The 12,979-nt window shown below is 45.2% G+C and overlaps 1 protein-coding gene across 1 annotated transcript in view; it reads right to left on the bottom strand.

Annotated features, from left to right (window-relative positions):
• KCTD8 (potassium channel tetramerization domain containing 8) overlaps nucleotides 1-4,462 on the bottom strand; it is a gene marked incomplete at its 5' end in the record, with an annotated part of 100,143 nt that extends 95,681 nt beyond the window's left edge. Inside the window, one exon of the mRNA XM_082482974.1 lies at nucleotides 3,619-4,462. Coding sequence (XP_082339100.1) covers nucleotides 3,619-4,462 — 844 coding nt within the window. The remainder of the gene's footprint in view (nucleotides 1-3,618) is intronic.
• Between the last annotated feature and the right edge of the window lie 8,517 nt (nucleotides 4,463-12,979).

The following is a 12,979-nucleotide window of genomic DNA, read 5'->3' on the forward strand; positions in this document are numbered from 1 at the left end:
AAGGAAAAGTTTGTGGTACACTCCGGTAGAGCCCTTTCAGTATCACATAAAAATTTACTCCTTTTATTGACCATTAAGAGACAGGATTTGTAACGGACTCACGGAACAGATCAGTGAGCACTTTTCGGAACTAAGTCACCAGTGCAAGGTGCAAGTTAAATTCTGGGCATGTAGTAATTGTGTGGACAAATGAAGCTGTCATTGCATACATGATCGTTTGCACACCACTGGGGGCACAGAACCTCATGTCTTTTATAGGAATTATGCATACTAAGAAGGAAAGTCTCTTTCTGTACTTGTCAGGACATGTTGCCAAAGGCTGAAGCATTATTTGCTGGTAAGCGGTTTCAAGCGACCTCTGGTTCTTCAATCAGAATTAGTCTGCAACAACTAATCCACCCCTAGATATTAAGCAATTCATTAATTAATTAAATATATACGTAGTATCCAAGGCGAATTTCATCTGCTGGAATGTTTAAGAATATAAAGTAATTTCCATTTTTTTTTAAAAAGTGATAGATGGTCATTTCAATTCAAAGTTCCTAGTGAAGTTTGAGAGATACTGCAAACAGACCTGAAATCTGTTTCACAAACCATAGATCAAATCTTTGGCCTCCAAACATACCCGAGTAGCTCTCAATGAGAAGCTCATTCAACTACTCATGACCTAAGGAACAGAACGTATATATCCTCATATATTTTTTCCAATCACTTTGCTATCTACCATTACTAGCAAACAGATTTGTCCACAAGTCCTCAGGAAAAATGGTGAAAGAGAAGCTTGTGTGGCTGCTATGGAATTACAGACTAACAACTAATACAGCTGCTGGATGCAGATGCTCACGCTGCGAATAACAAATGCAACTGCAGCTAGGGCTTTTTCCAGTGGAATATAAAACAAGGTTTCTTCTCCGCTAGCTAAATCTCAGGTGCTGGCCACAACCAGAAGAGGGTCCCCAAAGTTTTTTGTCTTGGTATTTCAGTCTGTGAAGCACAGTCACAGTCTCATGGACATTCTCCATGAGAGCTCCTGAAATCAGCAACCTCTCAAGCAAAACTGCCTCCTTTCTGGGCTTTTCGGAGACACGTAGCAAGGAATAAACTGAAAAGTGACTGCTCTTTCTCTTTGTGTAGTAGGCTCTGTGTGTGAGTGAGGAAGGAATATGGTCCTGGCTAATGCTGTCGGAGTGCGTACAGCCGGTCACCCTGACCACTCTTCCCACCCCTGGTGCGGAGCACTAAGGCTTCCAAGGTTTCCTCTCCCTTTGACGGATTCTTGTGCAGCAGTCTGGCAAAGCAATGTCAAAGTACCCAATCCATGCAGAGCATTTAATAATAATAATAAAGTTTTATCAACGGTTTCCATCAATTGGACATTTAGTCAGTTAAAAAAAAAAAAAAAAAAAAAAAACAAACAACCCTAAAGCATTACTTCAGGCATTGTGTTTTTCTTGTTTCTCTTCCCATTTTAGTGATTTTTTTAAGTTCTGTCTCCATGTCGCTCTATTTCAGGAAAATCTATCTATTCATATAGAAGTGTATAAAATTGTTAAACAAAAAGGTTGCTAAATGCATAACAAGCAATCAAAATTAAAATACGGTCCCCATCTTTTCAGCCTACTTTTCTCAGCCATTTTTTGCACACAAGTAGGATAAAAACCAAACACATCCAAAACCACCGGGCAACAACAAATTTTCAGTTAACTGTATCAATTTAAGTAATTAACTATTTTACTTTTCATAACATCATAAGCTGGAAGACTAAAAATCAAAACAAAAATCATCATGTACTACATCCAATTCATCCCTGGCTTTATTCCACGTAAATCAGTGGTATTACACCAGGGATTAATTTGGAACGCTGATTTGAATTACAGCACTGTTCTATACAGCAACCTCATCGTAACACACACACGAAAAATAACCCAAAACATTATGAGCATCACAAATGCACACAGATAATTATGCACCTAGAAATCAATTTCTGAGCAAACAGAACAGAATATTTCATAGGCTTGATAATAACAATAAGGAATTTATTCTATTTAGAAAATCAGTACGTCCATTTTTCTCAGAAATGAGCTTTAATAATCATGTAAAATACTTGATAAAAGTCCACCCAGAAGAACGTAAAGCTCCTCTACAGCTCAGGTTTTACATTTCCTAATGAAGCACAACCAGCAATAGGTTATACAATGAATCTTCAAAAACTGTTCTAATACAGTTTTGAAGATTGATTTGAAGTACTTAAGCCTGCTCAGCAAAGGGTGGTCACCACCTATATAATATACAGCAATGTAAACTATTTTATTCATTTCTTCTCCAAGTAGAAAACCATTCACCTTTCCCTCCTCTATTAAATACCGTGCCTAGATCCACTTTTGCACGCAAGACAGGTTGCTTCTGTTTAGGTGCCCTACTGGTGAAGTTAGTTAGAGGCTGCATCTCCCACCTCACCACAGAGGCAGGCAGATGCTCTACCAGAGCATCCCTCCCGCGCTCAGGGACGGTGCGACCACGAAGAGGCAGGAGAAGAAAGAAGTGACTGGAGAACACCTCTCTCTTCCACTGGCTTACTCGACTCTCAAACACATCTGGTAATGTTTAAGGCTGCCTCTGCCTTTCAAAGACAAATCTCTGTCGGGGGCTGGCGTCCTCCATCCACCCAGCTGCGGTTTCATTACCCGAAACCACTGCCCAGCCAGTGCCCTACATAGCACTACACACTTTGCCAGATTGAAACTCATTCGTCATCGCTCGATTTTCCTAGTTGCCAGTGACCTGACACCTCTAAGGCTACCCACAGCCAACTAGCGAAGTTGCTCAGGAGCTGTGTACTGGCTACGGACTGCTTTATTTTCTTTCCTCCCCCCCCCCCCCCCCCCCCCCCTTGGAGCCAGATTCTGTCTTGCTCCCCGGGAAGCTGGCTGTGCCCTCGCTGCCCCCCCCCTTCCCTCTGGGCGACCGTGCCCAGGGGCAGTGCGCCCGCTTGGCAAGGAAAGGCGGCGATAAAATATTAAAGCCCTGTTTTGCTCGGTGCCATCTCCGCACCGCACCGCCTCGCCGGGAGGCAGCTCCGCCACCCTCCGCGCCGGAACCACCGCCGATCCCGCACCCTCCGCCCGCCCAGCGGGGCTGGGACACCCCCCTACACACACACACACCGCCGCCGCCGCCGCAGCCCCCCGCTCCCCCCGGGAGACCCCGAAACGGGGCGGGGGGACGCCGGTTCTCCCCGCTGCACGCTCGGCACCCAAAGGCGGGGGTCAGCCCCGATTGCTCCAAGGAGCGGTGGGGGGGAGCTGCTCCGGACGGGGCATTCGGCAGCCCTGTGTCGTGTCCTCCCTTCCCCCCCCCCCCCCAAAAAAAAAAAAAAGCACAAAGTAAAATCTGAACTGTGGCGGTGACAGCGCCGAAGGAGGGGGTTCAAGGGGGCAGCCCCAATTTCTCTCCAGCGACATGTTGCGTTGGGACAGCAATGATTGGAGCACGGGGGGGGGGGGGTGGGGGGGGTGGGGGTGCAGATGTACTTTTAACTGCCCACCGCCATGTGTGCATCTCCGGGGATGGAGCGGGAGGGGGGGGGGGGGGAGCGGCAGGGGCGCGGGCAGCACTTACTGAAGAAGATGTACTCGGTGTAGCTGCTCCAGATCTTGTCGTCCCTGTACTGGTTGATGAAGGCGGCGGTGCCGGTGGAGTTGCAAGCCACCATGTGGAAGCCCGCCTCGGAGAGCCGGTCGAAGGCTTGCTCCAGGTAGGTGAATTTGAGGTAGAAGCGGGAGGTGTACTTCTCGGGGGGGCGGTCGGGGTCGCGGCTCTCGTTGAGGGTCTCTCCGAAGACCTCCTTGGCCAGGGCGATCCTGCCGCACACCATGATGCGGGCTACGCGGCGGAACTTGGCGTCCGCCTGGTTGTCCCGCACCGTGGTGTAGGAGCCGCGGTAGCCCACGGTGAGGAAGCCCGAGCGCTTGTCCAGCGCCGCCCGCTGCAGCCGGTCGCTGCTGCCCTGCGAGTTGCTGTCCTCCAGGTCGCTCTGGCAGCCCTCGTCGTTGAGCGAGCTCTGCTTGGTGACCTTGGGCGACAGCAGCTTCACCAGGTCGCCCAGCTGGAAGTACTCGGCCTCCCGCAGGAGCCGCTCCTTCTCGGGGAAGTGCTCGGGCAGCGCCAGCTGCTTGTCCCGCAGGTAATCCAGCACGTACCTGAAGAGGAAGCCGTCGCGGTCGATGAAGAAGCGCGCCCGGCTGTCCCTGGGCAACTGGCGGGCCGCCGCCGGCCCCCCCCGGCAAGGGGAGAACATGGTGGCCAAGGTGCTGTCCGGCACGCTGAGCAGCGTGGAGTGCCTCGTCACGTACACCTGGCCCCCCACGTTCAGCTCCACCACCTCGGGGAACGGCGACCCCGACGGCCCCGACACCATGTCGCTGATGGGCAGGATGCTGCCGCCCGCCTCCTTCAAAGCCATGGCTGCGAGCGGGCGGCCGCCACAGGAGGGTCTCCCTCCTAAAAAAGCCGGCCTCCCTCCCTCCCTCCCCTCCACCCACCCCACCCTTCCTTCTCCTCCTCCTTCTCCTCCTCCTCCTCCTCCTCCTCCCCCCCCCCCCCCGCCGCCCGGAAGCGCCCGGACGGAGCCGCTTCTCCCGCCGCCCTCCGGCGCGGCCCCGGGGCGCGGCGCCCGCCCTCACCCGCCCCGCAGCGCCCCCGCGCTGCCCCGGCACCGGGGCGGGACGGGCTGGGCTGTGGGCTGAGCTCTGGGCTGGACTGGGCTGGACTGGGCTGCCCCGACCCGACCCGACCCGACCCGAGCGCTGCCCCGGCCCCGGCTCGCCCGGCGGCGGGGGGCGCGGGGGTCGGCAGCCGCGCTGGCCTCAAGGGCGAGCGTTCGCCGGAGCCGGCTTGCCACTGGGCAAAGCGCTGCCAGGCTCGGCCCAGGGAAAAGCCAAGCCCCTACTCCGGCTCCTCCCCTCGGCTGGGTGGCTGTTTTGGTTCGCTTTGGATTTTTTTTTTTTTTTTCCACCCCTTAAAAACCTCCCAGCTCCCCCAAAATCCCTCTTACACTGTCGCGCCGGTCCGCACTCGCGGAGTGCCGGAATGATGGTCATCTGTCCGAAAGTAGCATCCTGTGGGATGTATGTCATCAGCGTGCCTTTACCCATGAGGGAAGGGGCGGGGGGGGGGATTTGATTGAGGACACAAAAGAAACCAGTGTTCATCTGTGCTGGTAGTACAAATCTAACAGACCCCGGTGGGGCGCAAATGCTGTACGTGGTGTCCCGCTGCTTCGCTGGGGCACGGCACACTGGGATCTTGATTTTCAGAGGAGCTTAATATGCTCTTCAGCTTGGCAGTGGAACTGGGGTGATTCAGGGCAGAAAAGAAAGTCAGCTGCCATTAGGGTCCAGATGCCAGAGACAGATTTTGCTTTGTGACACGGTAGTGTCTGGATTCTTGGCCGCGACACAACTAAATTTGAACTCTATTTAAGCAGTAGATTTTTAAATTTGTATTTATTTGTTTTTAGCCGGAGCTGCAAGTCACCTGCATCCAGATTTCTGATGCATGTACTTCCAGGCTGTGCTGCTGGAATGTATTAGAGCACAGACTTGTGCCCATGTGTTGGATGAGAGATGTACGATTGCTCTTGCCAGTAGAAACCAAGGCCTACACCTGGCTGCATTTCTCTGACTACCAGTGCCAGATCAAAGTGTGACTCTTGTGCTGGGTGGTTTGTGCATGGGAACTCTTTAGCTTTGGTTTTTATGACTTAAAAGCTAAGGTTTAAACCCTTAATTGTGCCACATAAAGGCAGGAGTCTAACTCGTTCTTTGTGTAAACAATGTCACTTCAGTCCTGGGGGTAGAAGACATCACTTCGCAGGCATCTGCGACAGTTGCAGTCTGTTATCTCCTCACTGGTGCGCGGCGATCAAGACAACCAGTCACCCATAGCTTAGTCACGTTCTTTAAACTGCTCGTGTAGACTTCTCATTTTCAAAGCAGTAACATAGATGTCTCTACAGCACTTCATCCCACCTCTCAGACATCTCCTTCAGGGTGGGATGAATTAGTCTATGGCGCTACCTCCCTCCCTCCGTTTGCTGTAGACAAACCCTAAAACTATGTTTAGAGAGAACCCGTAGCTTTTACGTGGCTAATGCTAGGGGGGGCACATCTACCACCCACCCATGGTGTGAGGGATGTTGGAAAGACTGAGCAAAGACTCCTAGAAAACTAGATAGGTTGTGCTTCAAACATAAGAATTACGGGAGAGTTAAAAGGCTTGTAACAGAGAACCAAAGTGCAGGGAAGATTTCTGCAATGCTTCTTCTTGACCACTTACCGAAACTGATGAATAGCTTTGAAAATGGGGATGACTGCTAGAAACTAAGCAAAATTCTCTCTCTTTCCTTGGTTATTTTGTTTGAAATGCTCTTAAAGGTCAGAAAAATCATTCAAACTGCTGGGCACCGAGGAAGCAGGGCATCGTTGTTTATTGACCATTTTGTCATATATTTCTTTAAGCTCAAATCCTTAAGGCATGAGAGGAGACAGTATTCATTGTGGTGTTCTTGCCTGCAGGGGACATTGTTTCTCCCAAGGATTCAGTTGAAATACTTCTACTGATTTCTAAGAGGACAGGTTTCACATTCACCCTCTTCCGTGTAAAACGGAGTAATAGTTTGCCCATGTCTGAGACAACTTGTGCCAGAGCACTGCGTGGCTGTGACACGGCAGCATCGCAGCCATGAGCAGCACTGAGCTGCTGCCGTACCCAGTGCAAGGGGACAACTGCATTTCTTTCCCATCCCCAGAAACCCACGATCGCAGCAGAACTGTACTTTAAACTTTCTCTCTAGTGACTTGTGTTTGTAAGGATATGTAATCTAAGGATACGTAGCTTGACAAATGTTAGAGTGAGATCATTTACCACAGAGGATTGCCCAAGTTTGGCAGGTTGCATAGAAGTCATGCATAAAATAAATGTTAACATATTACTCAGGAAAAGAAGAAATTTCTGCTCAGGATTATGAGGGAAAGAAGGGAGAATCAGTGCTTCATTCATTCTAGGCTCAACAGCCATTGCCTGAAGCACTTGAAAAATCCTTATACCAAATGCTTGCAGTCACTTTTCTATTAAGCTCCTGTGTGCTGCCTATTATTTGGTTAGTTTATGGTTTCCTCTGTGAATAAGTATATGCTGCACCCAAAAAAGTCTTTGTTTGAGCTGATGAAAAAAGCTCATATAAGCTCCAAAGGTAATTTTTCATGAGAACGGGCAGAGAGAACATATCTGTGCTCTGTGGGGTAAGAAGCATCTTCTGACACACTTGTATGATGTGTAGCACAACAGTGTCCTGCAGTGCCATTTGAGTTTAGTCTAAGGCCAGTATAACGGAAACGAGTAAATCTACAAGTACATAAGTAAATATCCTTAAGCTTCAGATATGTGAGAGTTTCTGATGCTTAAAGCAGAGGAAAAAAAATGCAGGTGAAAATCTGCCATCATCTGTTTCCTTATCAATGGGAGTGTTTTGAGATAGGACTGAAGATTTCATGTAAGGTGAAAATTCCTCTTAGAGATTCCCTTAGGTGGGCACACTGGTGCAAGCAGCAGGCAACACCACCACCCCCTTGGAAAACAGCCTGGAGGAGCACAAGCAGGACATGTTCCTCAGCAAAAAAAAAAACTGTTTCACTGTAGTCTTTTCTGCCCTGGAGTCAGCCAGTGTGCTGGTCTGGGCAGGCAACGTGATAAATCTAGATTTATCTGAGACAATCATGCTGAGACAGGGGGAAGCGACAGAAAGGAGGGTCAGGAGGATCATCCAGACCACCTCATGTAGATCAACCAGGTCATCCTGGTGAAAAATTCATGTAGATAAAAGTACGCATTGACTGCTGCTCAGACTGTCCAGTTCTGAAGTAGAAATCAGGATATCAGGAATTAATACATTTACTTGGCTTATTGCTCAGTCAGGTTTTGAACCTGGCAAAAGGTAACTTTTTTGCGTTTTAAAAATGTTTCAGTAATCTCTTGTGAAATTGTACTTGGTAAAAACTATTAAATAAAACATTTAGGATTTCTGAGAAAGAGAGAGGTGGAAGTGAGTTTCCTTCCCAAGACACTTGTTTTGAAGATGCACTTCAGTATTATTAAAAAAAAGAAAAAAAGTGTTCACTAATACAATCCAAGGTGATTCCTGCCATTACAGTATTATTTTTGATGTCATTGGGTAAAGTGAAATGAAGGATACATAAACACTTTTCAAATTAAATTGTAAAATACATCTTATTTCTCTACTGAAAGTGAACAACAAAGTAGAGGATAAAGTGTAGGAGAAGAACAAACACTGAAATTGGACGCTTAATTGGAGATTCTTAGAAAGAGAATGATGAAAGCTCTGTAATCCCGGCAAGTGAATAAATTAGGTGAACTTTTTTAGTAAGGAGAAGATTCTTCTGGCAGACTCCCAGTGAAGTCAAAGGGAATTGTTCCTCCGTCCTGGATTGCAGGATCAGGCAGGAAGAGTAGTTCATCATGCAGAAAAAGTTCCAGATGATTACTACGAGCAGATCTGCAATAATTACAGAAATCACCTAATAAGCATTTAAGATGATTATGTTGTCTTTCAAAAAGTCATCAGCCCAAAAAGTGACATTAAAATTGTAGACAACAGTGTGACAAACTGCCAGCAGAATCATATTTCTGACACTACTGTACTCTGGCTCAGTAAGCCCTGAAAGTCTTGGCCACTTTCATGATTGTCTTCTTCTTTTGGTTGCAATTTCTGTCGTTTTCCCAGTTATTAATGTTTTCTTGTTAAGAATTCTTAGATCTTACTTGTTCCTTTACATCTTTTTCTCTGTTGGCTACAAAGCATCATCCCAAAGAAATGGCTTTTCTAAAGACTCCGAGCTTATCGTTTTTCCACCCACCTAACAAGTGTCATTTCAATATATATATATATATATATAACTTTTGCTACTTCTTAGCTCTTTTCCGGTCCACATTTTCCTTTTAGTCCCCAAATTAATGTTTTAAACCTCAAAGCTATTTATATGTACCATTGCACTATTCTAAAATGATTGGAACTCTGTCCTACATGAATTTAGAAATGTTTTTATTTATGTAATTAATTCTCAGAGTTAAATGGAAGCACTCATACGTGTAAAGTTAGTGCTATGGGAATTTGTAGATGCAGGACCTAAACAACATTGCATACATTTAGATTAGTATTATAGATTATTTAGTTGCACTGCTGGGACAAAAATCAGAAGAAACTGGTCTGCACGCCTGATTCTGAGAATGTGGGAACTTTCTTCTTTACAGTCCATCGTAATTAATTCCTCTCATTTAAGTTGCATTTTGAAACACAGCTAGTAGTTATCAAGGTTTCAAAGGTTCCGCATTCTCAGGAAAAAAAAAAAAAAACAACGAAGGTTTGGTGAGAAGGTTTTGTCAGGCAGGTTTGTCAAGAAAGAATTTAGCAAGTTTTTATTCTCAAGGACTGGAAGTTTGAGTCACTAATAGCTGATGTATCTGTTGTCTGACAGCATTTACAGAGGCTACCACTGTGAAGTCAGCTCCCTCATTCTGTAGCTGAAGTGATTTCTTTGAATTATTCACGGCAACAGCTGTCTTAGCTTTACCTGACGAGTTCTTTGGGTCCGGAGTCGTTTATGAAAGTTAAAATAAAGCCTGTTCTTTCATACTGTAGCTGTTTGGAGTATTCCCTACGCTACGCTACAGTCCTAAAGCCAAAACAAAAGAAAGAACAACCCCAGGAATCATAAGCCAGTCTAGCTTCCTTAAAATATGTGAATTATATTTTTTTTTATCCAAACATACATGAGAAGAATTTGACATTTTATGTTACTGGATTTGTTCAATGAAGAATGTACAATCTCTTTTTCCTGATTAAGGTTAGCGCTCAGAATTAGCATTCCCAAAGTACTTAGGCTCATAGTTCCTTTTCAGAGCTGAAATGTGTCTTCTACGTGAATTTACACCATCTTAAATCCAACTAAATTTTAACTTCAGTGTACCAAACTCTACATTTAGCATATTCTGCATATAAACACCCCCATAGCAAGAATCTGTTAGCTTGCTGTTAATTAGGCCTAATAGCCTGAACAGTTATGCAAGCGTATCCCGAGTTTGACAATGACATTTTTCTCACTTTTCTCAGTGTAGGCTGTATTTAGCATTTGAATGCACTATTTTTTCCTTCTTCATTCATTTATCTTTTTAAAAAAACATCTTTTAAATGTTGATCAGCGTGAAGTGATCTCCACAGAAGTACCGCGTATTGATGTTCCGCTCAGCTGCTCATTCCTTTCTTATCCTCAAGCGGCAATTTCCCAGAGCCTGCTAAAATAAACAGCCCGACGGAACAAACATATATATACAAACATATATATCTGGTACCGTATTGCTTCATTAGTCAAGTTCGGTTATATTTCATTAACACCTGGCTCTGCAAAATATAAAGCATATAATACGGCCACTAGCTATAGCGACAGATTTTATGTAGTTATGCGCCTTTTTGCTCTCATCGGAACAGGGAATCTCACATTCTCTCGCCGTGACTTCTCTGTGAACCTAAGTTGAGTCCAATCCAGAAGCATCAGGTCCTGCTAGCACATCCGCGTGGAGGTACACACTTGTGCTGGAGCAGCTACAGTCTGACTGGAACCGTTTTGTCAATGCAGATTTTGATTTTCCTGTTTTTGATAGACTCTACGTAATCACAGCTCCCTTTGGCTTCAGCTTGTGTTTGTGGTATTCGGGAGTTCTGATAAGTAGGCACTTAGTGTCTGAGTGGGTATATCTCTACAGCCTAGCGCACAGAAATTAATGCAGCAGCGTTTATTTCAGGAACTCCCTACAGTGGTACAAATTACGGCTCCGCTAAACTCAGTATAGATTTCTCCTGTTTGCTGTAGGTTACCTAATATTGGAACGGACGATCCTAATGCTACTTTCCTTCTTCATTAAGGGAGAAAATGTCAAAGAAAATGTAATACACAATACTTCGTCAGTATAAGATTATGCTTGAGTCTTTAAACGCGCAAAACCAAGACATGTCATGTTTCTGGTAATATCCTAGCTTGCCCTGTTGTACGTCAGCATTTCTGTTGGCTAAGTGAAAAAGGAAGAGGCAACGTCGGGCATGGCTCTGATTCTGCAGAACACTTAAGGCCAGATCTGTAATAGGATATAGAAGAACCTCTCCCGATTCACTGAAATTAATGTGAGTGAAGTGCCTAAAGAGGAGGTAAGTGCTTCAATACCTTTTTGGCACTGGACGTACAAACCCTTTTGCAGTCTTTGAAGAGCCCCATTGGCTATGATGAGAGCACTGATCGATGTAAAAATATTCACGTGCAATGCAGGATCGGAGATTACACTAAGTCTTTGCTTCTGTGTCAGTTACACTGATGTTTCATTAGTATGGAACAATATTTATACAGAGCCTTAAATAATAATTTATAATGCTTTAGAGCGTACTGTTTACTCACTTCATTCTGCAAGAGACAAAATAGCATAGTGAAATATGAATATTAGTTTGTAACTTCCATATATTTTTTCTTCTTTCTTTGTGCACTTGATATGTTCTTCTTGATGTTCCGCTGAAGAACCAAATCAGAATATAAAGATAGAATTTCCTTGTCACGCAGGGGGCTGCATTCACAAAAGAAAGCTGCAGAAGGCATTACAATGATAAATTAATGATAGCTTTAAAAGAAAAATTATGAAAGTGACAAGGCTCCAAAGAATAGCACAGTAAATTTACACACGTGAACGCAAAAGTCAGTATTAAGCACAAACAACAATGTGCATTTGATTTCGCAGCCAACCGAATTGTTGTCACTATCAAAATAGTATTAATAAAAGCCATAAAGGAAAAAGAATAAAGTAAAATTTGTAGTGGTAGACTGCCCAAAAGGATTTAGAGATGCTGCCTCCCACGTCTGAGAAGACAATAAAGAAAAGTCAGGAATTTCACTGCTGCTAGGGAAAATAGACAAAACCAGACACATGAACACATAACACCATAAAAGGCACATTTCAGCTGAAATGCTGTACCATGTATTTTTCCTTACTGTCATGCTGATAGTTTATAACCGTTCTACATTGTGATTTACGGACTGGGTTGTTTTTGTAAGGAACAAATATATTAACAGGCATATATTAAAAAAAATTATATATATATTTTTTTATATTAAAGTATGAGATGTAAAATGCTGTTAATGACCTGTAAATAACTACTTCACTGTTACAAGGCTTTTATATCAAAATAGGCAATTGTATTATATATATATTTATGACACTAAAAGTCACCCAACTGTGCTGTCTACCGTGAATTCCTTCAATTCCTGCTGACCCTTTCTGATTTAACGTATTGAATGGGATGGGAAAGACTTCTAGAAATCACACAGTATCACAGTATCACAGTATGCTAGGGATTGGAAGGGACCTCAAAAGATCATCTAGTCCAATCCCCCTGTCGGAGCAGGAACACCTAGATGAGGTTGCACAGGAAGGCGTCCAGGCGAGTTATGAATGTCTCCAGAGAAGGAGACTCCACAACCTCCCTGGGCAGCCTGTTCCAGTGCTCTGTCACCCTCACTGAGAAGAAGTTTCTTCTCAAATTTAAGTGGAACCTCTTGTGTTCCAGCTTGAAGCCATTACCCCTTGTCCTATCATTGGTTGCTACTGAGAAGAGCCTGGCTCCATCCTCATGACATTCCCCCTTTATATATTTATAAACGCTAATAAGATCACCCCTCAGTCTCCTCTTCTCCAAACTAAAGAGACCCAGCTCCCTCAGCCTTTCCTCATAAGGGAGATGCTCCACTCCCTTAATCATCTTAGTTGCCCTACGCTGGACTCTCTCCAGCAGCTCTCTGTCCTTCTTGAACTGAGGGGCCCAGAGTGCACCAGTAACTCAGGTTTGTTTGCTATTCTACTGTTAGAA

Source organism: Vanellus vanellus, assembly GCF_965231255.1.
Source record: "Vanellus vanellus genome assembly, chromosome: 4".
Taxonomy (NCBI): Eukaryota; Metazoa; Chordata; class Aves; order Charadriiformes; family Charadriidae; genus Vanellus; species Vanellus vanellus.